Genomic DNA, 26779 nt, shown 5'->3' with positions numbered 1-26779 from the left:
AGATTTATTTGGCTTTAAATTAAGGAATAAATAAAATTAAAAATTAGAGTAAAATTCTATACTTATTCTAACGGGAAGAGGATTTAAATAATTATGTAATACATTTAAATATTAACTTATATATTGAACACATTAATCTGTAACATTTTATATAATATGAAATATTGTATAAAACAGATAGTAAGTAACAGAATATAATAACATCAGATATTTCTTATTTTTAAAAACAAGTGGTACTTTTCATAACCAGTAACATTTAGGTATTTGTATCATATAACCAAAAATTATGTAAATATTTGAATTATTCAATAACAAAAGATTTTACGATACATTATTAGTGGGCTCAATATAAGCATTATATTTTTTACAGGCTTTTATATCCCTTAGTTAGATTTCAAAATCTTTATGGATGTAAAGATTGATAAAATCGTAGAATATTTTAAGCCCTACATTATTTTTATTTTAGAAATATATTCAATGTACTCAATATATTCTCATAAGGTAACGTATTTTAGAATTTAAACCTTAATATACCATTTGACACTTTACTTCTGCCTACAGTGTTTGAGTTATCTTTATTTAAAATTATAATATAAGAAGACACAACTTATATATTGAACACATTAATCTTTAACAAGTTATAATATGAAATGTAATATTGTACAAAATCAGGTAAGTAACAGATACAACAACAAAAATTTATTTCTGGAAACAAGACGTAATGTTTTGATTAAAGAGCAACCGAGAACATAACTGATTGCTAAATGTTAAACATCTCAAAAAAAAAATAAAATAAAATAAATAATTATATAAAAAAAAATAAATAATTTCATTTTAATATTTCAGTCACAGTTGGATAGTTAGTAATATATATTTATATAAGATTAAATGCTTTTACAATTAGTAAGGTGGAATATTAAAAAAATATTTTACATAGAATTGATCAAAACTGTACCAACTTCCTTGTTTTTACTTATGAATTGATGAATTCTCTGAATGTAAGTGAGTTTTGTTTTTACCGCTACGCTGTTTGCTAAACGACGACCTGCCCAACGATGTTGAACTACCCCCCTCCAAATCCCTGGTGATCTCCTTTTCAGTGGGTGAGCCAAGGGTGAGGCTCGACAGACTAGATGACATAACGTTAGAACTGACGCTCAACATCGACGGGTACTGTTGCATCTCCTCGTTTTCACCCTCCACTTCTTCGGTTGGAAGACACGTCTCCACCATAGCCTCCAAACAGTTTACGAACAACTCACTGCTTTCTGCCGTATTGTTATACTGGAAAATTGACGTTTTGAATGACATTCTGGGAGTCATTTACACTACCAGTCTTTTGAAGTGGATTATTTCAAAAACCAGAATACCAAGACATTATTATTATTATTATTAAAATAAGTTTAAATAAACATAAATTAAACACAATTCAACAACAACAGAACTTTTTAACCAGTAATTCCTTAGGACATTGATAAAACAAAATTAATATTAACAGGTACATTCTTCCAATCAGTATCTGGGAGGACCTCCTTGCTCTAGGAACAGCAGCGCCCTCCTTGGCATTCTCAGTTCAACATGAACAACTTAGTGTGTATCTCCATCCTACACTATTACAGAACCACCTCCAAAAGCAAATTTTGGAAGCCATGCTTTGCTAATGATGTCTTTCACCACGTTAAACATTATACATTTGGGCTACTTGTTGACTCTCAAAGCTACAATTACAGAGGCAAAATCTTCAGAAGGAAGTCTTCTTCGAGGCATTTTACGGTGCTAAACAGCAGATAAATATATTTACATCAATTTAAACTAGGGAATACAAATTATCCACTTCAAAAGACGCACAGTGTGTGTGAAAATTTACCTTGTTGAAGGGACCAGCAAACCTCCACAGTCCCCCAAATCCACAGCTTTGCAAATAGTGCAGCTGTTGTTGACTAGTATCCTCGCACGCTATCATATTCTGTATTATACTTCTAACTGAACTTAAAATTACTTGGTCATGGCAGCTTGTTACAACATTGTTGATCTTCATATCTAACAAATTATAACTAAAATTTTAGTGTAACACCAACTGGCCTAAGCACAGAATAACTTACATGACAGGAAACACCTTGGGAAAAACTACAGCCCCCTCAGCGAGGTATTGGTATAAAATTCTCGTTTCTGCCTCGTCGGTACTGTATTTGACTAGCGTGGCCAAAACAGTGAGAACTAAAGCTTGAGTATTAAAATCGGTCAGAACTTCAGGATCCAACAGTACATTGTTTTCGTTGCTCACCGATACTCTGGCGCTGCGATTCTAAAATAACATATACCCAAATGGATGTCGGTGCAAAACGTGGCGACGTGCAAGCATCGAAAAAAGTAACACATCTACTCCAAAATGCAAAAATAATAAAATCCATGCAGTGCTAAATCGTGGGTGAAGGCGAGTTGAAGTCTTGACCATGAAATTGAGTCGTTGCATTGTATTATTTTTAATTAAATAATGCAAAGCAACTGAGACTGTATTGCCTAGTAAAATGTCCTTTCACACATCAAGATTTTCTGAAGATCAAGCACAAATATATCGGTATTTCTGAGTACCGAAAGACATGTACAACAAAACGAAGCCATCTGAAGTAATAGAAGAAGAGTTCAAGGCATATATAAGCGGATAGTATCAGAAACAAGATGCAACGCACTTTATGGGGTAGTGCAGAAAAGTGAGCATAATAAGCCAACGCTACAGTAAACATATCTGCTCTTAATTATCAGTATAGAACTACTATGTGATCCAATTCCAAAATTATCCCCGTTAATTTCAAGTAAATTAAACATACTTCTAATTTGCCACTCAACCTTCATTATTACTTATTATTAGTAGTAACCAAACGGCTTATACGAATATATTTATTTCTAATTTATGTAATTTGTAATTTGAGAATTTGTAATATGTAATTTGTATAATTTATATAATTTGTAATTTTTGTAATATATAATCTATGTAATGTATAACTTCTGTACTTTGTAATTTGTGAATTTATGTAATATGTAACTTGTATAACTTGTAAATGGTGTAATTTATGTAATTTGTGTAATTTATATAATTTGTAATTTTTGTAATTTATAATCTATGTAATGTATAACTTGTGAATTTGTCAAATTTAAAAAACTGTGTAATTTGGGAGTTTATAATTTGTGAATTTGTATAATTTGTAACATGTATAATGTGTAATCTATGTAATTTGTAATATGTGAATTATGAATTTGTAACTTGATAACTTGAATAAATTGTAATTTATGCAATTTGTAATTAATGTATTTTTTTTGTAATTTAAAACTTTTGTAATTGGTGAATTTATAATTTGTGAACTTATGTAAATTGTAACTCGAGTAATTTGTGTATGTTGTAATTTCATTTTAATTACTAATATTTATTATAATATCTAATAATACTAAACAGAGTATGTTTCACATAGTTTATACGTTGAAATTTAAAGATTATTTGCGGATGCCACGTTGTAAAGTTTTAATAAAAAAAAAGATACTAAATAATATGGAACAGATATAGGAATTATGGCCGTTATACAGGCATTTATAGTGTGTGCACTGATGAAATGATCACAATATTATAACAATAAAACATCAGACATCATGAGATACGTCGATATTAAATAGAAGGTACAAGGTACAGTGCCAGCAAAGTTACAATAAGTAGAAGCGTTTATATTCGTCTATAAAAAATAAACAAGATGAAGTCACTATGATAGAATCTGAGCAAAAAACAGGGACAGATAAAAAATTCTGCAATAAACTGCCAGAGAGAGAAAGATGCAGGTGGTTAATGTCTTACTTTTGCGGGACCCATAGGCAGACTTTGGTTTTGACATTCACTGTTAGTTACTGTGTTTGGGATTGTAATTGTTGGTGGGTTCTGGGGTACGGGCACTGAACTAGAACGCTGGGTGCGATACAGGGGCCGCGCTAGGCCCCCGTTCGCGTGCAGCCCTGGACTCTGGCTCAAATCTAAACTGCGCCAGCCCTTACTACCGGCTGTCGAGTTCGTGTTCGACATCGACATCGCACTGTCTACCTAATTGGTGATTTGTCATTGGTTGTTAAACGTCACAAACCATACCTTATTAAGTCAAATCAATCACTTTGTTTTTTTTTAGTGATCGATTTCACGTAATTCGGTTCAATTTTTACAATACAAACATATATACTTCATAAATCCACATCAACATACACTCACTCCTTAGTTGTAATTTTTTTTAGTATAAAGGTGTGGCCAATTCTTGTAACCCCAAGCCCCATGATTTTGGTAATGAACCCCAATGAAACGGAAGACATGATTTCAAACACTAACAACACACAATCCTAGAGTAAGATTTTTTTTTAGTGTGGCTAGTCGAATTTCCTACGTAATTTAGAAGCAGCAGAAATGAGCGTATGTGGTATTACCTACGATGATATGAATTTATGTAGCACTAACTAGAAATGATCACGATGATTATAAAAATCATGAAGAAATGTCACGTGCATTTCTTGTCAACTACCACTACAATTTTGAACGAACAGAGAAATATGCATTTCCGGAAAAATTCATATTTCAGTTTCAGTTACCAAGTACTACATAAGTCAGTTGTTAGTAATAGTTAAAGTACTTAAGTAACATCCACACATACCTGGTGGGTGGGAGGTGGCTTGGGCTGTCGGGCTTGCGCAAGCGCACTCTGGTCCAACAGGTCCCAAGATTTCTGCCTTCTGTTGACGGTACCCTGCGATATGGTGCTCGCCGTCCCCAACGAACTGCTCGACGTGTTCTGACTAAGCAGAGACCGTCCCGGAAAGTTCTCTTGCGAAATCGAGTCGGACATGTAACGGGGCAGCGAATGTTTAATGTGGCAACGGTTCCTAACCTCCTCGGAGAAGCCCACCAACGCTGCACCAATGAAATACATTGAGTTGTACGTCGGGAGACAATCTAAAGTCACTTACCGGTCAGGTAGGCGACGCTTTCGGGCGTCACTTCGAACTTGTCCCGCTTGGATGGTTTGGAGACGATGTTAAGCAACATGGTCAACACGCGTCCGGTGCGGGACACGGTGGTGGGCGTGGGGTGTCTGTACCCCTTGAGAAGATGTCCCACCAAAGCGAAATGGAAGTTAGCTTTGAAGCTCAAACCGACAGCGTGGTCGAGCTGCTTGAAGTGCCACTCTAGAGGCTCCCTTGTGGACATCATCACGCTCTCGAGTCCCACGATGTTGGGTTGTATGTTCGGGTTGGTGTTGTTCTTCAGGTCGGACCGATCGTCGAACATGCCCTGACAGTCTAGGGTGTGCAGGTTTTGTTCGAGCAAGGCCAAACCGGAGGCGTACAAAGACACCTCGTCCAGCTGTAGTACGGAGGTGGCGACCCAAAACAGGGCCTTGTGAATAGGAGATTCGGATCGCAGCAAAGGTTGGAGCCTGGTCAAACACATGACCAGGGCTTCAATCAAAACAATGTCGTTGTAACTCTCTAAAGCCTTCACCAAAATCCTCAACAATTGTTTCATGTCGTGATCACTTATACTCTTACTTATACATCCAAATACGATTAATGCTCTTGGTTGTAAGGCGGGATTAAAACAAAATGCAAAACTTTTCGCTAGGCTTGTCCAGCTGGTCAGCCATTCACAGTCAGGTATATCACGCATGCATGCTTCCATAATTTCTAATAAAGCGTCTGTAATTACTTCTAATGAGGTCAAGGACAGTCTTTCTCTATCAGTAGTGGCGACAGAGAGACTTCTTTCGTTACCAAACCACCTTTCGTTTGGATGTCTGTAACTGGATCTGAAAGCAGTCACCGCTGCCGACTTAACTTTACTTATACCGAATAACAAATAAAATTTTGGTAAAGAAAATTCATCTAACGATAAGCGTAACACCCTTTGTGTCTCTTCGGAAAATTGTGGCGTTGTACAGGTACACAAAGAATGGATTATATTAATAACTAATCCGTGAGTTGCGGCCCTCATGCTCAGAGAGCCTGAACACACCAGAAACGTGACAGTGTGAAAGAGATATGGCAAGTGACGTGCTACATCAAGGCAATTATTAAACGACAACATTAGCAAATATCTGGCTAATATGGCGATGTCGTCCCACATCATGTGCTGTTCCAAAAGCGGCGTGGGCGACTGACATGTTTTATCCACGACCTGCAAACCCACAAACATCAAAACAATTAAGTGAAGTTAAGTTGTGGTACTAACCCTGCACAGTCTGCCGATGACCTTCTTGGCAACCAGCTGCACGTTGGCAGATGCCAAGGCGACGGCGGTGTCAGCCATGATTTCGACCATAGGCGAGCCCAGACCCGAGTGGACGGATCGGTGGATGAAATTGTCCAAGACCATGTCGATCAGTTCCGGCACCTGTCCAATTGAACCCCAAATTTTCGCCTGTATAGACGGATACATTTCCACCTCTTCGATGGTTAGAACGATCAGACGCTCGAGGATCTGGGCCACCTGTTTCTGTCGCTTCTCTTCGTTGGGTTTAACGAATCTGAAACCCGAACGAGAGTTACAGTATCATAGCATGACAAACACGACTTAAAATATCGTAACAGTAAATAGTAAATTATGCCCTAAGTAAAATTGAGAGGGTAGATTTCTAGTACTTTTATAGAATCCTGAAAAAGGAGACAAAAAATAAAAGTACTTTTTAATTATCAAGTTTTAAAATACTTTCATTTTTACTTTATCTACTTTTATTTGTAAATATTGTGCAATTATTCGAAATATATACAATATTTACTATAAATTTTGTTAATTTGAAATATTTTTATAATGGAGTACATTCATTTTTACTGTATTATTGTAATTCCTTAAAATTAAGTTTTATTACTTTGATGTATTTTATATAGTAAGTACTTTTATTTTTATTTACCATTAATTCTATATATTGTGAATTTTTTCGATAATTACACAATATTTATCATAAATTGTTTGATTTTAATGTTTTTACATGGAAGTACTTTCCTTTTTTAATTTTAAATATTTTTATAACGTGCTTTGATATTTACTTAGCCTTTGGTATAACTATTTAAAACAGTATAAATGATTTTTTTGTTATTTTTTATAGTAACAATAGTTTGACCATAATAAAACTTATAATTAAAGTTACCTTACTAAATTAGCCAGCCAGGGTGTCATATACTCTAAACATAAATGTTTTAACTCTATAGTGGATACTCTAAAACCCTGAATACATTCTTCCAAAAACTCTAACGTTAAATGAGGTTCATTGGTTGCCAGTTTCTCGGAAACTGATTTAATAAAAATGGTGTTATTCGAAGGAATGCATAAACCCTGCGTCTCCAACAGCTGACCTTCGATTTTCAAATCGAACGTGGCGGTCAAAGCGCAGAGTTGATTGTATGCGGCAGTTCTTAAATGAGGATCCGACGAGCCTAGATTAAGTAACGCCATATTTAAAAGTGTTCCAGGTACATCCTTTGGTCTTATTTTTTGATGGACGGTTACCGAGTCCTAAAAAAAATTAATTAATTTATAAAAATAACTTGTGTGGTGATATACGTACAGGTTGGCTCAGCTCCCATCTATTGCGTATGTGTATAACAGCTTGTACAATACTATCACAATCGTTATGTATGAAACTTAACGGGCCACTTTCATTGGCTATGGTCAATGTGAACTGGTTATCGTCAACCAGACACACCTCCTCAATTTCCGAAGCGTAGTACACGTCGTTCAGCAGCACCGAGTGCGATAATACTTTCGTTTTTTCGGACGAGGTGATCTGTATAGCCGTTGGTCCCACTTTTATTGCTACTTTTGTATCTTTATGCGACAGTTTCAGCGCGTTGTTGAACACCTTCAAATCTTCGTCCAGACTTAACGTGGCACCGGGCAGTTTCTGCTGTTCCGGCTCGATGAACTCGTTGAGCTTGTTAGGCGCATCGATGAATATCAATTTTCGATTGCCCTTCAACGGGGCCAAAATGCGGTCGTGGAACTTGGTGTACTCCCGCACCCAACTGTTGCAATTGTAAACGTACGCGGCGAATATGTTGTCGTACGCGACCTCCGGCAGAACGTAAAGCCATTTTTGTAAAAATTCCGTCCTAAATCTATTTTCGGAACACGTATGTGTAAAATCTACTACTAACTCAAATGGTGTTTGGCAAAAAGGCTTCAATGTTAATATAACATGGTAAATGAGTAAGTCGCCGTTTGTCTCCCCCAGTCTGGAACAAGAATTGAGCCATTAGTACGTCCAAAACTAGCTTGGTGGGTAGTTTATTACTTGTATCTTCGGGCAATGTAATAGAAGACAGGAAATCCGTTCTTGCTGGTGCCAGCCTGATAGAAAATATTCAAGGATTTGATGGTCTTAAACTCCTCCTTCTCGTGCATGTTGTGTTTCACCATTAAATCCTCGAAATTTGTTGAAGACATGTCGATGGAACTCCACCGGGCATACGTAGAGAACAACAAACTACAAAACAATTAAATGACACAAGAACAAAATCAGTTACTCAAAACTTACTGAGAGTCGACTGGTTTGTGTTCGGGAGGCCCCAAGTATGCGAGTAAAGTGGCCATCTTATCAAAAGGCCTTCTCCCCACAGCTTTATGATCTCTACTGCTGGAGAGATAGTCTCCAATTTTGACCTGATGATTCCACAACAACCTGTGCAAGGCCAGGACATTGGCATCGCTAATGAACGACATGGAATGCGACGCCTGATCAACAGTTTCACAATCAGATGCAATTTGGATAAAAAATCTTCGACCAATTTCAAAGTTGGCCTTCAAATAGTCGTTAAAAGAGAGCATGTGTTGCTCCTTACTAAATTCTACGTGATTAGCTATATTCTGAAGAATTTTAGACATTAACATCAAACCCCTCTTGATAGACGTGGGCACTTGTTTCGAAACGATGCCCATCTCCTGAGGGGATACAATAGCGGGATTGATAAAACGTAGAAAAATTACAGTGCCTACTGCACCAATATTATTTTGAGGAAACTGTGGAAATCTCTTACTTAATACTTGATACAAACAATGACACATAGATCGAAGCTGTGGAGGAAACTTGTCGGCTGAATTCACGATAGCATCGAAGACGCGTTGGGTGAGTTCAATCAAATTTTGACGATTTTCCTCGATATCTTCATTGGGTTCCAGCCTACAAACATCCAAAGTCAAAACTTGTACAATTTAAGCCACCATAGTATTACCTAGCTGGATCTACTTCAAAACTAACATTAGTATCATCTAAAAGCGGCCTAATTAAAGGCTCTAACAGCGTTTGCAGATAACTAGCGCCGTATATCTTGAAACAGAAAGCCATTATTTTACTCCCCAGTGAATTACCCCTGAACAAAGTCTGCATGCAATCAGACACTTCCACCTCTCGGTAGAACATGTTCCACAATAGTGGAGACAGCAAATGCTTGGCATCAAATAACGTGACAAACACCCTCGCCAACTCGTCCATCTGAGATGTGGTGACGACGTTGGCGAGAGCCACAGCTATGGGGAGCTCCCCCTTGTCACTGATCATGGTAACTAGCTGCACCAGCTGCTCAAATCTGTCGGCCAGCACCGTTTCCGCCAACGTATCAAACTCGGTCCCTTGCTGCAAGATTTTCGTCAGCACCTCCATGAACGCCGCCCTAGTTTGTAGATCTTTATTATACCCTAAGTCTGTAAGAATATGAGTAGTAACTAGTTGTTATTAAGTGAATGAAATTGTTACCTATGGAATGCATTAATCCACTGTCAATGTTAGCCGACAACAAATTGGACATGGCCTGTATGGTGGCGTTCCTGAGGGTGCTCAACTTGCCGGCGTTCAGCCTTTGCCTGTTCACATCCTTCTCGACCTCAGGCGCGTCCGAACAGTCGTTCAGCAAGTTCATGAACAACGTGAAGTATTTCAAAAACAGCTGACTCTTGGCCTCCATCAGATCGCCCCTGTCGGACTCTTCGGGCTGTAGCGGCAGTCCACGTAACAGGGCGGCGACCGCCTCCATGCAGGCCTGATCCAAGTCCCTGGTGATGACTGTGACGTCGCCCGAGCTGGGCGGCGCGATCTGATGGGACGTGCCCATCACCCAGTCGGTTAGGTATTCCACCAGCTTGTTGCGGAACTTCATCTCCTGGCGGAAGGCCAGGTCGTCGCGACGCTTCATCATCGCCTCGACCAGCTGGCAGAGTTTCGTTTTTATGTGGATGGCGTGCACGGTCATGTCCAGGTGGCGGACGTAGCGCACGATGGCCAGCATCATGCCCTCGATGCTGGTGACGCTGAGATGTTCGGACGGTTGGTCGTTTTTGCTGCTGTCCAATATATTCTTCATTATGAAGATGATGTGCTCGATGAACTGCGTGTTCAGTTCGGACACGACCACTTGACCTTGCTGATCGAAAAACTTATCGACTATCGTTTTGATTTGTTCGAACAGAATCGGATAGAGGGCGGAAGACATTTGGTGGCCCACCAATTCTTTGACATGTTTTTGTATTTGAGCACCAAATTTTTCGTTGTTACAGACAAGTAAACGAAGGAGTAAATCCACGAACCTGACAAAATTCTACGTGTAGTATCAAGTCTCAATGATGTAATAAAAGTAACTTACTGCGTTACCGGACAGTACTGTCGAGATTCCTGGGAGGACGAAGTTAAAATGCTAGCAGACTTCCTGCTATCAGTAAACGAGGATGAGCTCCCGATGGAGTTCAACGTGATGGATGATAAACTAGAATGCGATGAGGCTGATAGAGGGGGGCGTGACGGTGATTTCCTTGATAAACACACGCCGCCCAAAGCGCATAAAAACCCAGTCATATTGGCCCACTCGTTTATTTGTTCCTGGTGTCATAAATATCCATCGTTTATTTACGCCACAACATTTCATACATGTTACATTATTACCTCTAATTCATGTTCGGAGTTCTGATGGGAGGCTCGCCTCTTGCCGACGATGGTGGATCGATGGAATGGTTCGGCCTGGCCGTCTTCGATTTTTGCCTTGGGGTACGATGATAAATTTTTGCAGATGTGGTTCCAGTTGTTCATGAAAGTTTCCTCCCAAGCTGGTTGTACCCCGTTCACGCAATGCTCGATCTTTCTTAGCAGTGCCATTATTCGCTTTTGTAAGGCGGCCCTGCCTATAATTACATTATTTCGTAACAAGTTACATCTTGCAACAGGAGTTTTACACAATGAAATTAAAATTTCAATTTATTTTCTGTTTTGAATAATTATACGTCAGATGGAAGACAACTCAAATCTTTAATTAAAATTACTAAATCGGTCAATAAATTTAAAATTTTATTGATTTATTAAATTAAATTTATATTTAAAATTTGTAAAAAATATAGAAAAAGTGGCCACTTCTTTATTTAATCAAAATATATTAAACATATATAAATATTTGATAATATTACTATTACTACAAAATTTTCAATAAATTTAAACTTGTATTTAAAATTGTCATTGAAGATATTAAATTTTTTATTTAACAAAAATATTTAATAAATTGATTATAAAAAATAGAATAAAACAATTAATAAAAATTAATTTGTTTTAATTACTTTATAGATTAAATCACAAAAAACATTTTTAACGATATTTACTTAAATTTATACTTAAAATAGACATTTATAAAATATTGCAAGCTTTACAATTTTTTATTTAACATAAGTAGTTTTTTTATAAATATTCAATGAAATTTACTAGTTCTAAAAATTGACTAATAAATTTGAAATAAATAATTCATAAAAATAACTACTGTTATAAAAGCAGTAAAGATATTTAGTTAAATTTATTCATTTGTTTTAAATACTTTGTAAGTTAATTAATTAATTTGGAATTAAATTTATATTTAATAAAATATTGTGCATGTTTAATTATATAATATTAAAAATTAATTATTTTTTTATATTTACTAAAATTTGCTACTGCCATAAATTGATCAATGCATTTAAAACTTTCTTCATTTGTTTTAAGAACTTTTATGAAGTTTATAATCATCAAATATATAAAATAATCTACTGCTAAATTAATGCATAAAATTGTAATTTATAAAACTGAGTGCAAAACAATTTTTCATTTAAAAGAAATATTTGACAATCTTCATATAATAATAAGAATAAGAATTAATAAGAAATATTAGTACTAAAAAATATTTAATTTGGATTTTTTTATAAATTTATACTAACAATTACTATTTTAATAACAAAAAGTATCTTAAATTATCGCAATTTAGTTTAATTTAATTGCTTTACATATTATAAAATTTTCTAGATAAAAGATTTCATTCAGTCAATTATTACATGAACTATTTATAAGAGATGGTTGATAAAAATTTTTCAAATATTCAGTAAAAAAATAATCTTGATTATTAAAATACTAAAAATGGATAAAAAATCGGAATCTTATAAAAATATTGATTTTTAGTATCACTTTTGAAAACCAGGCAGCCAAAATTAAACAATTAAGATACCCTACACAATCTAACTCGCCATAATAGTAAAAATATTTTTTTTGTACTTCAAATACAATTTTTGATTATAATTTTTAGTGTTACTAATTAATGACTTTGATTATTATTACCTACCTACAACTACATAATCGTTTTTAATATTCATAAAATACTCTTTTTACAAACATCTCAATTTACACCAACTGGATCAGTAAAATTACTGGCAAGCAGACGCGCAAATACTTACCGTTCCCATGATCCGGGAAACACATGCGTGATTCCCCGCTAGCTACGCAATAAATACAAAGTACAAAATAATGGAAAGTATGCCGCGTTTATTAAATAAAACAATTAACAACTGCATGCTTAACACACCTGTGGTCAGCACGGTGGACGCTTGCGCGAGTTCTTGGTAGACGTGGTAGTTCGGTACTAGGTAGGTGACGGTGACCTCGTCCGAGCCGCATCGGATTTCGGCCTCCTGACACAGCAGGGCAAAACAGCTCATCGCCACCAGCACCGCGTCCATGTCTATACTCCACAAGTACATGAAAAAGACAACCTAAAAGAAAGCATATTTATATATACTGTGTGTAGGTATGGTTTATTAGTTGAAACGTACCTCTAATTTAATGTGAGCCTGTTTGCAGATGGCAATCTGGCTCCCTATATTAGCATACTCCTTATGCCGGGACAAAAAGGCATTGCGGCATATTAGAATTTCCCTAAGCCACTTTAGAATATCGGTATAGTTAACTATTTGGTGTTGGATTAACTTTTGAGAAATGGAAAACAAAACTTGTGAGCTAAAACAATGAAACTCAGTACCAGGGTTTATAAACTAATGGTAGACTTCTACCTGACATCCCAGAATGTGTTGATGGGAGACTCGGGATTCCACATCTCGATCTTCTCGGGATGGTGCAACACCAACAATGCCTCCATGGCCTCCTGGGCCACATCAGGCATTGTTGGTTGATGTACAAGGGAAACCAAACCATTTATCAGCTCCAATGTGGAGCTCTGTATTTCATGGCCTGTTTTCTCTTGATTCTAAAAACAACTGAATAAACCAACTGCTACATTTATTTGGCAACGACTTACATTTAACATTAACATAGGATCGGCGTGAATTAACCTAACCATGTAGAGCAACAAATTACGATAACCAGGTACTTCTTCAGGTCTCTCCTTAAACTTTTGTTGAGAGTCCTTTTTTAACGTCATAATTATCCTAAGTGGTGTATGTTGTATGTAACCTTGAGAAACTTTATTCAATGTATCTGTGAACATTGCCCTGAGTTCAGATGATTTATTATATACGAGATCAATTTGCGGCCACCAGTGCAGTCTTGCTTGAGTTACAATTCTAAAAACGTTAAAACCGTATAGGCATGCACATAATTTACTGAGCCTCTAAACACTTACTTGTACAATGATCTAACTAACACAAGATGATAACTAGGTAGCGAGTTCAAATTTAGACAAACTTTCAGAGCCTCATTGTCATGAGGTTTTATACGGAAAACAGAAACGAAACAATCAATCATTAAATCCGTGTCATGGTAAAGGAAACTTTGACCTCGTGAAAATGGTTTGTTGGGATTGAAGAGCAAAGTCTAAAATTTGTATTTTTAGTACAATGATAAAATGATCCTCATTAAACTTACTTTTAGATCATTGATAATGGATTGCACCAAGGTGAAAGTGACATTATTAGAGTCTAAGATGTTGATGAAAGTGGATGCTTTACATAATTTTACACAAGTTACGGCGGCAGCTTCTGTTAGTTGCTTACTAGAATTACCATGAGGCCCGACTCCTCGTTTTATGGAGTCGATGAATTGCTTCTTTTTAGAATGTCGTGGGGAACATGGTGCACCACTGTCCGCATTTACTATTTCTTCGAGGACATTCTACAAATTGTTTTCGTCAATTAAATGAGGAATATTTATACAAATGAATGGGGGGAAATAAGCCTAATGAATTTAACATTTAACTTACAGGTGCTAAAATTAATAACATGATTTGAAGTGACCAAACAGCAACCCGTCCCTTCTTGTTATCAGCAATCGTATCCAATATATCAAACAACTGTTCGCAACATTTCGATAGCTCTTCGTTCGGGTTCTTCTGGAGCTCCGCAAATTCATATGGATACGTGTCCATCCAATTCCAGATTGCCTTCTCCAATGAATTGACCAGCACCAAATGAGCCGACTTCTTCAACAGCCGAAATTTTTGGATTGCTTCTGGAAAAAGGAGATTTCAAAAATATTTACTTACCCTTTTTTGCTGCTTTCTAGTACTGCCTGTGCAGACAATTACACAAGCATCTAATAAGAGATTTGTGGACAAGTACTCACCAGTCAGCAGTCTCGTAAGCCTGTTCACATCAACATTTATGTGCTGGATCAATTCAATATCACTGTAATCCGGATTTTCATCTGGACAAGATGCGAGTTCTTGTAATTTCGATGAGATTCGATTAAATACTGCATTAAAAAAATTCACACTCAAAGCAAACAAAACTTTACTTGCTAAAACTTTAATGGCATTGGTGTTTGTGTTGTCACTGGGCATATCTGTAACACAATTACATTAACTCATTGATTATAATTAATTATCGATTGTCATACCTAAAAAACCACATATTTCCTTTAGCAAACATTTTAAATTTTGTGTTTCTTCCATAGTGAGTGTAATTGAGTCTTTGGGTTGGATGCTGAAACATTTTTCCAATGTGTCCAGAACAATCACTAAGCTATCATAATAATTCTTTTCCAACTCCGGACCGTGTCTTGGAGCCCCGCAAGTCCCAGCTTGATTCTACAAATGTAAAACATTGTAGTAAACGTGTATTTTGTTGTGTTTTGTGTGACTTACAAGTTCGTGAATTCTCTTCAGAACCCTGACAAATCCGTCTAAAACTAATGCAAACCTGTACCGTGATATTTGGATGATACAATTTTTGTTTTGTTCTTCATTTATTCGAGAATGAGTTGTTTGTGGTCCAATTCTGCATGGCAACTGCAAATTAACGTGAACAAAATCACATTTCAGTACGACAGTCCATTTAAATCATATGTATATGATGAATTTGAATAGCTGTGCATCAATGTAAATATTGATTAAAAGGTGGGAAGTGTTATGACATTGTTGTTTGGCGTGATAAAAGGCATGCACGGACATACCTGCTCTTCAAATCGTACAATTAATGTGTTAGCCCATTCTCCAGGCTTTTGTGTTGCCATTTTTCAATAAATTCTATGTTTTACATTGTTTTACAAGTTTTATTCGGATTGACATTTTGAGTTAGAATTTGACAGTGTTAATCCTATTGCAGGACTGCCACACCAACAACACGTAAATCACCACCAACAAGTGGAAGGCCTGACTTGGTATTGGATAACTTTCAACAATGAAATACGAAATATTTTGAATTTTTTTGCAAATCTATCGATATTAATGGCATTATAAACAACGAATTATATTTACTTTTAATGTATGGATTTGGTTTATTGTATTTACTGCGATAAAATCTTAACGGATTTAAAATACAAGGATTTATTGATTATTCGAAAGTTCCAACGCATGGCAAATTTACTTTAGACGCTAAGTTCTTTAATTTGTTAAACCTGGGACGTTCCATTTTATTCCAGACCACCACACATGGCAACCAATGTTAATATTTTAAATTTATAATTTTTGTAATCACAAAAATAAAATATTAAAAATAAATCATAGTAATTATTTATTTGTACATTTATATTAACTTAAAACGAAAATTAATGCCCCAGTTCTATCTAAATTATTAACCGAAAAAAATTTATTATTACTTTTATTGCCTCACTGGAATTATACTTATGACACAGACTATAGTTTTGATTAAATTGACAAAGCACGCAATAACCTCACTTTAGTCGGGTTTTCAAAATTGGGAAACATTAATATTATAAACAAATTCTAAATGGTCATGCTTTAGAAAATAACACACACAATGATCCATAAAACTTTGACGTTGTTTTCTGGTGTGCTGCACAGAAAAACCAACTCCAGAAAGTGCCTGTTGAATTTTGTGAAACACATAAATACTACAAATGTGCTGCTTAACAAGAAAGACAGTGACAAAGAAATTGTGCCCAAAGGAATATTTGAAAATATACAAGAGAAGAATAGGAAAACGTACTTAGAGACTATTAAAATTTTTGTGAACAGGGACAGTATTTATCGAAGAGGTCATGTGGACTTTATATACTCAGCAATGAAGAATATGGAGCAGTTTGGTGTCTCCAAAGACATCGAAGTGTACAAAGCTTTAATTGACGTATTACCCAAAGGAAAATTTATTCCTACTAACATTATTCAAGCTGAATTTATGCATTACCCAAAACAACAACAGTGTATCATTGATTTATTAGAACAAATGGAAGACAATGGTATGAAAGCAATATTATTTACTATAAAACAGGAAAGTTCAAGTTTAATTTTGTGTAGGAGTCATGCCAGATTATGAAATGGAAGATTTACTAATGAATATTTTTGGAAAGAGAGGCTATCCTTTACGTAAATTCTGGAGGATGATGTACTGGATGCCCAAGTTTAAAAATCTATCTCCTTGGCCTTTACCTAATCCTGTACCAGATGATTTACAGGACTTGGCCAAATTAGCAATTGACAGAATTAGTTCAATAGATGCACAATCTGTCACTACCATTTATCAGGTAAATTAACTTAATCAAACCAAAACAGTTTAGTTAGGAGATTATATTGTAGGCAAGTGATATTGCAGATTCAATAGACAATACATGGATTGTGAGTGCTCAAAGTCCAACTCAGAAAAGACTCCTTAATGAATACAGTGAGAAAGAACCAATTTATGTTGAAGGTGGTTTCAAAATTTGGCTGAGAAATAAGGCAGTGGATTATTTTGTTCTCAGAGGGAATCCAAAAATTTTCGTCGACGAGCCAGAGGATTCAGACAGTACGTATATTAAATATAATATAATTTAAAACTAGTAATTATTAATGTTTTTTTTTAGATGTATCAGGATTAAATATTCCGTTTTTTAGTTTCAAACCACCAGTGAGGAAAAGTTTGGTGGAACTGCCCACAGATCATGAACAAGAGGATGGAATAATATTCTCAGTATGTGCTACAGGAACATCAAGTAAAGATTCACTTTTGTCTTGGATCAGACATTTAGAAAAGGATAATCCCAAATTGGCACACATACCAGTTGTATTTACTTTAAAACAAGCTCCTAAAGAGATTGTCGCCCCAGGTGCTCAAGATGAATCAAAAGATGTTTCAATTTCTGAAGACAAATAATGCATTTTGTAAATTAGTTGTTATTTATTGGTTTGTGGTACAAAATCTTGGTGATTATTAAATATGCCTTTCTCTCATAATTATTTAATACAGAAAAATATCATGTTGGCTTTACTTATATAAAAAAGGCATATTGATGATTATGCCAAGACTTGTAACATTGCTGACTTTGTTACCAGTTGAAAATACAGTTTTTAAATATGTTTTGTGTCGTATTATTGCCTATATAATTGATAATGGGATTAAATACACATTCAAAATAAATAAAAATATAAAATCTATAAATAATTAAAGTTATTTAATAAAATTAGGAATATGTGAAAATAAGACAAGAGTAGGAAAACGTACTTAGATACAATTAAAACATTTGTAGATAGAGGATGATGAAAAATATGGAAGATTTTAGTGTACAGAGCTTATATAATTCATAACGGGATTATATACACATTCATAATAAATAGTAGTACGAAATTTATAAAACATTAATAAATAAAAAATCTAATATTTTAATACAAAAGTGTGTAGATAAAACTAGTGTTTAATTAAATTAAAGATTACGTTTAATCAGTTTAAATTAGGCGGATATTCCCCTTCCTCAAACAGGGGAATTTAAAACGCTCAGTTTCCCTCACTGATTTTTATCACTGGTCGTCGGTGGTCAAGTAAAAAATAATAATTGTTCTTCGAACACTGTTAAAAGTTTATTTGCTTTTAGGAAGCATTTACTCTAAACAAATATAAAAATGGCTCTTCCTGGACCTTTGAGGTTTCTCGGCAAAAAACATGTAGAAATTGCCTCTCAATGGTATGTTATATAATGATTAGGTTAGGTCTGAATAACTAATTTTGATTTATTAAATAATATTTCCGTATACATATTTAAAATTTATTGATTATTTTAGGCTTGGTACTGCTGCTGCTTTCGGTGCCACAGCTGGTATTGGAGTATGTTATGCCACTGACTGGAAACTTGTCTTACAATTTTTGCCTTACTACAATGGCAAATTCCCACAGGAAGAATAAATGTGTATTTTTAAATGTAATTTATAGTTTTAAATAAATAGTTACTATTATCTCTGGTACATATTACTTCCAATATTTTAATTAGTGTTTCCATGGATTTATTAGTGTTTAGTGGAATGGAAGTGACATAACATTTGTTATATATGATTCAAGGTGTTTTTGTTACATTACATTTTATTAATCTAATATATACTGGATCATTTAAAGAAGTTAAACAATTTATGCATATTATTTTTTAGATTTTATTTAGTATTTCTGTGAATTTATTACTCTTTGGTGGAGCAGAGATGACATAACATTTGTTATATATGATTCAAGATATTCTTGCTACATTAATTTATTAATCTAATATGTATTGATTAATTTAAAGAAGTTATACAATGTACACATATTATTTCCCAGATTTTATTTAGTGTTATTCAGTATTTTTGTAAATTTATTTCTTTTTAGTGGAGCAAAAATGACATAACATGTGTTATATATAATTCAAAATGGTTTTGTTACATTACATTTTATTAATTCAATTTATATTCATTAATTTAAGAAATTTATACAAATTATGCAGATTTATTCATTATAATGAATAATAATTTTAAATGTTATTGTACTAATAAAAAAAAAATTTAGCTCCTTAAACAATTTGCAAATATTATATCATATGAATATTTCTATATTTTATTAAAATATCAAGTTACAATTAATATCTACACAACAGTAAAATATTTATTTAAAATGCGATGATACATCAGCTATCAGGAATTTATAAAAGTTGTCTTAGAAACGATACGAATAAAAATTGTTAACAATGCAGTTGTTGTACATTTCTGTTAGCACCAAATAAGTTTAAAGATATTTTTTGCTTGCGGAATTCCAAAGTACCGCACCTATTTTTCCGCGGACGTCAATTTATTCCGATTGGAGATTTTCATCGACGATATTCTACGTTTGCAAACAGTTTTGCTATACTATTCGACACTTAAAATATGATAAACGTCAAATTAAGTAAGATTTTTTGTTGCGTTACCACGGCAACAACACCTAGCCTACTTAACCTTGTCTAGGCTGCTAAACGTTAAATATGTTGCAACAAAGAGAAATTGTTGTCACCTGAAAATGGAACGGCTGCCGAAAAGTATGTGATTAGTCGAAAATCTGTGTGAATTATATGAAAACAGTGATGTTGGGCGTGTTATAGTCGAAATACGGATATGTTTACACGGTGTATCTGAGAAGAATTCCAATGTAAGGTTATTGTAAGGTATGTCAAAATGTCGACGACCCATCATAGCTGGAAATATGTATTGGACGAAGATTTTTTGAAAAGCTGATTAAACCCTTATAAATGTGTACAGTTTGCGTGTAATATTCAAAGAGAATATGAATCAACAGCCATTTGGGCTTAGCAAACACAAAGTACAACCTATGGTATGTCCTCTGGTACACTTAGGTTATAATGGTATTGACAAAACTGTACACGGTACTCTAGAGGAAGATATTTACAACTCAGTAAGCTTACAAAACGAACATTATACAGAACATGTTGGCTCCACAGGAATGAACAACAACAAGCCACCCATTAATGCCAACAATGTGAAGTCCAAGTCTCCGATGGTCTCAGATTTTTTTGTAAGTCTACCCATTGATCCACGTTTATATTTTGTTAATTTTACGTTTTTGTAGCCGAGATACTATGAGCAAACCCATGAACCATACACACATGAAGACATTTACAACAAAAAACTGGATGAAGCAAATACTCACCTGAAACACTTAGAAATCTCTAATGAAAATGAAAATTTTGCTATGAATCTGGGGAAGACATGCCTGAACTCGAACTACTGGGAGGAACAAAGGTGCTGTGATAAGTTAAAAAAGACTAGTTCTATGTTAGGTGAAAGTGTACAAAAATCCAACAACCTGTTAGAGAATTATACAAAATTAGGTAAATTTAGTCCAAACCTGGACCAAGGATACCACACACTAGTATCTGCCAGTCCTGGACCCCTTTTAAACTATTCAACCAATCTGTCCTGGGTAGATGGTCAAAATTTATACAAAGGCAAGAAAAACCAGAACAAAAACAACTCATTCGACCAGTTACCTGATGAAGTGCTTGTAAGAATATTTTCCTTCTTGTCCAGTGTAGACCTAAGTGTTTGCGCCCAAGTGTGCAGGAGGTTCGAAATCCTCGCGTGGACGCCGATACTTTGGCGAATCATCAAGTTAGAAGGTGATAGGATTTGTGGTGACAGAGCTGTTCGTGGTGTTTTAAGACAGTTATGTGGTCAAGGCAGGACTGGAGCTTGTCCCAGTGTTGAAAGAGTACATGTTACTGATGGTGCTAGATTATCTGACAAAAGTTTGCTTTTGTTATCCAAAAGATGTCCAGAGTTGACCCATTTACAACTACATGGATGTGTCAACATCACTAATAATGCCATATTTGAAATTGCCACAAGATGTATGAATCTCCAGCATCTGGATGTTTCTGGATGCATTAAAATCTCCTGCGTTAGTATTAATCCCGGTATCGAACCTCCGCGGCGGCTGCAACTCCAGTATTTGGATTTGACTGACTGCATTCAACTGCAGGACAGTGGTTTGGAGGTGATTGTCCACAACTGCCCACAACTAGCTTATCTGTATTTGAGGAGGTGTATTCAAATCACAGGTACGTCACTTGGTAAGTTATTTAATTCCACTATTTAATCAAATTTAATTGATTACAGATGCCGGTTTAAAATTTGTGCCAAGTTTCTGCCATGGACTGAGGGAGTTGAGCGTGAGCGACTGTTCGAACATAACGGATTTCGGGCTGTACGAGCTGGCCAAGCTAGGAGCTACGTTAAGGTACCTCTCGGTGGCGAAATGCGATCGAGTCAGTGACGCTGGATTGAAGGTAATCGCCAGAAGGTGTTACAAATTGCGTTATTTGAACGTGCGAGGTTGTGAAGCTGTGTCTGATGACGCGATGACAGTATTAGCTAGGTCGTGTCCAAGGCTTAGGGCCTTGGATATTGGGAAATGTGATGTGAGTGACGCTGGGTTACGTGCCTTGGCGGAGAGCTGTCCGAACTTGAAGAAGTTGAGCCTTAGAAATTGTGATTTAGTAACTGACAGGGGGATACATTGTATCGCCTATTATTGCAGGGGTTTGCAGCAGCTGAACATTCAAGACTGTCAGATCTCGTTAGAGGGGTACAGGGCGGTCAAGCAATATTGTAAACGGTGTGTTATTGAGCATACAAACCCTGGATTTTTTTAATGATTACTTTTTTTTATATATATAATATATATATGAATATATAGTATAGTTTTATATTTTTTATACCGATTTTAAAGTGGTGATGACATTGGATACCTAATTTTACTTCTATCTAATTTATTTATGTATATGTATATCTTGATACTAAAATATATTTTGTACATTTTTAAACTTTTTTTCATTTAGTAAATCCCTACATTTTAGACGTTAAAATATCATTCGTTATTCTCCAGACCTTTAACAAAATTAACATCCTTGTATAAAGACATTATATAATTCTGTTTGTTTAAGCTTTGTTTATTCTAGAAAATTTCATTATGAATGCAAAAGGAAAGCAATTGTGAGTAATGTTTTTTAATTCATAAAAATAAAATGATTGATGAGTTTGTAATATGAGATTATGCAAACCATTTAGTAAAAAAGAATTTCAAATATCAATTTTTTAGATTGAATATCTAATTACACAATTATTGAAATGAATATTTTTAGAATTTTAAATTATATAGGTAGGTAGGGAAATACTTAATTTAATTTAGACAAGACTATTTACATAATTATGATTTATTCAGCTTCTTGCAGTTATAAAATAATCACAAAAGAGTATTAAAATTTTTATTTAGGCATACACAGGACATTCACAATATCTCTGAACTGTAACAAAACGTACACTATGTACAAATCATATTCCTAACAGGAATGGTAAGTTTTTTTTATATATATATATATATAAAATTTATATATTAAATATAAAAATTTAAATTATATCAATTGCTTTTATCAAAGTACTTTTTCATTAATTCCTCGTACTCTAATTTATAAGGTAAAAGTGGTATAACAAATACTGAAATATCATCACAAGAAGCGGGTTTGCCTTCCTTGAGGTGCCACATTTGCTCATTAACTAGTGTCCCCCTGGCGAAACCGACGAGACAAGTGGCGGCGCTCACGTATCTCTCCTTCTCCATGAAAGTGCTAATGGATTTCGAGACGATCTCGGCCGCCTTTTCGCCGCACACCACGTCCCAAAGCCCGTCCGTTCCCATCACTAGAACGTCCTTTTCGTCCGTGCTGGTTATCGTGTGCACTTGCACCTCCGGATGGCACGAGAGGAACGGTTTGATTGGTGTTCTTTGGTATATCGCCACCAGGTCGTGGTCTCCAAATCCCCTGGTCACACCTATCGTGCCCATCACACGACTCTGAAACAAATTACGTACGTTTATTGATCTGTATTTACGTTGGGGCTTTTCGGTGCATTACCCGTTTGCCTTGACCGGTGATCACAGATATTTTGAGGTCGTTCTGTTGTAGTGTTTTATAAGCCCAACCTTTCATATGTGCCTCTCTGTACATGATAGTTTTCCCCAGGTCGTCGCCACGGGGCTGCTGAATGTACTCCGTCGAAGTAAAATTGTCCCCTAAAATCGACAACGTTAGTTGTGTCGTAGTGCGCCAAATATTAAAGGCATGTATCACCGAGAAGTGACGGCTGTTGGGCGGCGAGTTGCCTGATTCTGTCCCTCTCGTTCTCGGGCGTGAAATCGACGGACATGGGATGGAACTCGCTACCGCTGCATATGATTGCCCTGGAATCGCCGGCGTTGGCAACGTACAATTTGCCCAGGATGAATAATGCCACCAGTGCCGTGCACCCACCGGCTGCCTGGTATTTCGTCCTGTCCTCTGCGATCAGTTGATCCTGAAATTTTAAATCGTCAGGCAACTGTTATTTACTCAGTGGGAGGACTCACCATTTCGGTAAAGGCAGACTCGAGCGCCCCGATTAGCAGTAAATCGGTCGGTTTTGAATGTTGCTTCCTGTTGTTGCTTAAGTCGGCCCAAATATCGTCTTGAGCATCCACCAATTTTTCCTAAAACAATTTAATTAATGTTATATAAAATTCATTCACACGTTAAAGCCTTCTACAGTAAATTTAGACATTTATTTGTTGTATATTTATTCCAAAACAGCCTAAATCATTATCCTATATTTTTGTGATCTACAAATTTTAGAATTTTAGGGAGGTTATTAATTTTAATTTACGAAAATTTGATGAAAATGGACAGTAAAACTTCATATTTTTAAAAGCTAAAGATAATACTTAGTATGGAACAGTACATTTGTATATAATTATTGGTCTTATATTCCAATATTCTTGAAAAATAAGATTTGTGTTGTTTTGACAGATTATTCCATCAACTATTTGATTAAAAAAATAAATTTATAAGAAGAATATGATTATTAATTTATCCACAGAATTATGAATATGCACAATTTTTTAATTAAATTTGATATATACCCATTCCTGGGGGTACTTAATCCAGTGGTGTAGTTAGATTTTCTATAAAAATATGCCTAATATGATTTCCTCAATTTTCATGTTTAAAAAATTACCCTGTAGGTGTTTATTTTGGGCTAAAAAACGAGACATTTTGTTTATAAGTACATATTTTCATGCTTTACAATTAAAAAAAAATGTTAAAATCAGACAAAAGTTACAGATTTTATGGGGGTGGCCAAGTGTAGATAGTTTGTTTAAATATTGATAATATCACAAATACATGAGATGGATGACAAGCTAAATAAATAAAGATAAATAGTATTGCCACATATTCATGTAGTTATGAAAATATATTAAGCAGAATTAATTTTTAGATAATATACTTAAATAATATCTATATTAAAATTTACACACATAAAATTTGGTTTATAACAATTTTATGTTTTTTATTACTACTGTAAAATTATTTCAATTGAATTATTTGCTTTGTGTATCCAATTTTGTTAATATTACTTTGAACTTTTAATTTACATTTTAATAGAAATGAATTAAGAAGTCAGTGTGAATTTTTAAATGGCCTTATTAAACTCAGTTACATAGATAAAATAATTAATCAATTTATTCTATTTATACATATTATTGTCACATTTATGGCTTGTGTGCAAAACAATCAATACAAACATGCTGAAGTATCAGATTGTAATATTGTGTCGTCATGATATTTACAACAGAATAATTATTACCAACATGTCATGTTTTTTATATTGTCAGGAAATATAAAAAATATATTTACATGTAAAATATGGTGCAACTGATTGGCAGCACACAGGGCAGCTCCAACACCGGCATGTCCATCGAATATGCCATAGTATGTGTAGGGTATGAAAAAGAACTGCGAGCCTTGAGTATCGTCGACGTTTTCCACGTTATTAAGTACTTTTGTTAGCACGCCTTGTCTGTAAACTGCTTGGTCCTCGTTCCACTTGGACTTGCCAGCATTCACACATTCAGCATAGCCAGTGTGGTGGGGTAGGGGTTTACTGGGGTGAATTATGGGCCTCAATTTGTGGTCGGCCGACATTTGCACTTCGTCATCTTCGAGATGTAAAAAATGCGGTCTGCCATAAGGGAACTTCGGTGCCAACAACTGCGACTGGCCGTATTGCTTTGAACCGCCGACCGAACTTTCACGGTAACCGTTCAGTTCTGTGCCGCTGCTCACCGCACCGATGACTGCATTCTTTACACGATTGAACATTGTTTCGGACTTTCAGTTTGTAGCGCGGACACGAAACATACAATTTTTAAAAACTAAACATTACATTTGATAAACAAATAATATTTGGAATGGTGCTTCTTGTCAAAGGGCATTGTCGCAAACTGAATAAAACAAAAAAACATACGTCGAACTCACACGTGTACTGCCCCCTATATGTTATGCCCGCAACCTGTAATATACTAGATGGTTCTAATATGAGCAGGTGGGACACGTCCAATAATGAAGAAAATTTTAAATAACATTTTTCTAAATTGGTCTAGAAAAAGGGGGGAGCCCCCAGAACATACGCCACTGTATTATTATAGGTATATATTTTAGGATACCATTTACCAAATTTAAACATGATTAGATCAAAGGTTTCGAAAATATGAAAAAAAAAATATTTTTTGACATTTAAATTTTCCTTCAGAGAAGCTTTAGATAAAAAATTTATTTAGATTTTTCCATTACTGAACATGTTCCACTTGCTCACAAATGTTGACCACATATTTTAGAAACACCTTGTATATAAGTAAAAACTAGGTGCTTTATTAGTTCAGTGTTTTCTTTGTAGGTGGCGCCATTCGATTTGTCTCGTTTTAAAAAGTACACAAACCTAACATTGGTTATTTCTATGTCTTGCCTAAAGATGTCCCCAAAATTGACAAACTACGTACTGTTTGCCAATTCTGGAATACATATAGTACATGCATTTTAAAAAAAATCAATACTGCGCTAGGATTTCAGTTTCATTTTATGAAGATTCATTTTATGCATAATTACTTGTTGGTATGAACATATTGAAATGAACAGCAGACAAAAATTGTAAATGATTAATTAGAAAATTCTGGAAACAAAATTTTGCCCAAAGGATGATTTTTATCTTTAATATTGATGTTATTATTAAGATAAGATAAGAATATAATGAATCATTCATATTTTAATTTTTTGGTCGTTTTATAAGTTTGATTAAAACTTTAATACTATATATACCAATTTACCGTTGACGTTTTAAATAGAATTTTTTGAGAAAAACTTTTTAGAATGTTTTTATTAGTCAATAAATGTCATTGTGTGTTTTTATACAAAAAAATTTGATAAAATTTATATCGTGCCGTCTA

The 26779-nt window shown here is 34.9% G+C and overlaps 4 protein-coding genes and 1 long non-coding RNA gene across 5 annotated transcripts; 3 read left to right on the top strand and 2 right to left on the bottom strand.

Moving 5' to 3' along the window:
• Nucleotides 1-103: 103 nt before the first annotated feature.
• LOC109601181 (neurofibromin) lies at nucleotides 104-15852 on the bottom strand. Its single transcript, XM_020017407.2, is given in 26 exon segments — nucleotides 104-1284; nucleotides 1868-2054; nucleotides 2103-2305; nucleotides 4677-4933; nucleotides 4990-6196; nucleotides 6251-6545; nucleotides 7167-7531; nucleotides 7584-8250; nucleotides 8310-8501; nucleotides 8553-9194; nucleotides 9247-9715; nucleotides 9768-10594; nucleotides 10651-10883; nucleotides 10947-11182; nucleotides 12746-12787; nucleotides 12874-13060; nucleotides 13121-13304; nucleotides 13358-13551; nucleotides 13603-13892; nucleotides 13895-14117; nucleotides 14169-14414; nucleotides 14503-14750; nucleotides 14865-15083; nucleotides 15138-15327; nucleotides 15385-15528; nucleotides 15693-15852. Coding segments are annotated over 26 exon segments (8322 nt in total). The 5' UTR covers nucleotides 15753-15852; the 3' UTR covers nucleotides 104-969.
• A 556-nt stretch (nucleotides 15853-16408) lies between these two features.
• LOC109601003 (evolutionarily conserved signaling intermediate in Toll pathway, mitochondrial) lies at nucleotides 16409-18033 on the top strand. Its single transcript, XM_020017206.2, has 4 exons — nucleotides 16409-16937; nucleotides 16996-17222; nucleotides 17275-17482; nucleotides 17541-18033. Exons 1-4 carry the CDS (start codon nucleotides 16499-16501, stop codon nucleotides 17828-17830), a joined length of 1164 nt encoding a protein of 387 aa, XP_019872765.2. The 5' UTR covers nucleotides 16409-16498; the 3' UTR covers nucleotides 17831-18033.
• Nucleotides 18034-18545: 512 nt separating this feature from the next.
• Nucleotides 18546-18903, top strand: LOC126264393 (uncharacterized). Its single transcript, XR_007547104.1, has 2 exons — nucleotides 18546-18635; nucleotides 18733-18903. It is a non-coding gene; the product is annotated as an uncharacterized LOC126264393 (long non-coding RNA).
• Nucleotides 18904-19718: 815 nt separating this feature from the next.
• On the top strand, nucleotides 19719-22289 carry LOC109600931 (F-box/LRR-repeat protein 7-like). The gene is made up of 3 exons (XM_020017124.2): nucleotides 19719-20479; nucleotides 20534-21524; nucleotides 21583-22289. Exons 1-3 carry the CDS (start codon nucleotides 20231-20233, stop codon nucleotides 22116-22118), a joined length of 1776 nt encoding a protein of 591 aa, XP_019872683.1. The 5' UTR covers nucleotides 19719-20230; the 3' UTR covers nucleotides 22119-22289.
• Nucleotides 22290-22663: 374 nt separating this feature from the next.
• LOC109600992 (protein phosphatase 1H) lies at nucleotides 22664-25804 on the bottom strand. Its single transcript, XM_020017195.2, has 5 exons — nucleotides 25194-25804; nucleotides 23870-23989; nucleotides 23595-23817; nucleotides 23379-23536; nucleotides 22664-23317 (listed from the first exon to the last, which is right to left on the bottom strand). Exons 1-5 carry the CDS (start codon nucleotides 25656-25658, stop codon nucleotides 22883-22885), a joined length of 1401 nt encoding a protein of 466 aa, XP_019872754.1. The 5' UTR covers nucleotides 25659-25804; the 3' UTR covers nucleotides 22664-22882.
• Nucleotides 25805-26779: the final 975 nt, after the last annotated feature.

The sequence above is a fragment of the Aethina tumida genome, chromosome 1, assembly GCF_024364675.1.
Source record: "Aethina tumida isolate Nest 87 chromosome 1, icAetTumi1.1, whole genome shotgun sequence".
NCBI classification, from domain to species: Eukaryota; Metazoa; Arthropoda; class Insecta; order Coleoptera; family Nitidulidae; genus Aethina; species Aethina tumida.
Note: the sequence above shows the minus strand (reverse complement) of the source record. Positions and strands in the feature narration are given on the sequence as shown.

Excerpts from the sequence above, each read along its gene's own strand:
- LOC109600931 (XM_020017124.2), top strand. The coding sequence starts at position 20,231 with ATGAATCAACAGCCATTTGGGCTTAGCAAACACAAAGTACAACCTATG. Across the intron at positions 20,480-20,533 it reads CGATGGTCTCAGATTTTTTT|CCGAGATACTATGAGCAAAC; the intron begins GTAAGTCTACCC and ends ACGTTTTTGTAG. Across the intron at positions 21,525-21,582 it reads GAGGTGTATTCAAATCACAG|ATGCCGGTTTAAAATTTGTG; the intron begins GTACGTCACTTG and ends AATTGATTACAG.
- LOC109601003 (XM_020017206.2), top strand. The coding sequence starts at position 16,499 with ATGATCCATAAAACTTTGACGTTGTTTTCTGGTGTGCTGCACAGAAAA. Across the intron at positions 16,938-16,995 it reads AGAACAAATGGAAGACAATG|GAGTCATGCCAGATTATGAA; the intron begins GTATGAAAGCAA and ends AATTTTGTGTAG. Across the intron at positions 17,483-17,540 it reads CGAGCCAGAGGATTCAGACA|ATGTATCAGGATTAAATATT; the intron begins GTACGTATATTA and ends GTTTTTTTTTAG.
- LOC109600992 (XM_020017195.2), bottom strand. The coding sequence starts at position 25,658 with ATGTTCAATCGTGTAAAGAATGCAGTCATCGGTGCGGTGAGCAGCGGC. Across the intron at positions 23,990-25,193 it reads AGTTGCACCATATTTTACAT|GAAAAATTGGTGGATGCTCA; the intron begins GTAAATATATTT and ends AAATTGTTTTAG. Across the intron at positions 23,318-23,378 it reads TCACCGGTCAAGGCAAACGG|AGTCGTGTGATGGGCACGAT; the intron begins GTAATGCACCGA and ends AATTTGTTTCAG.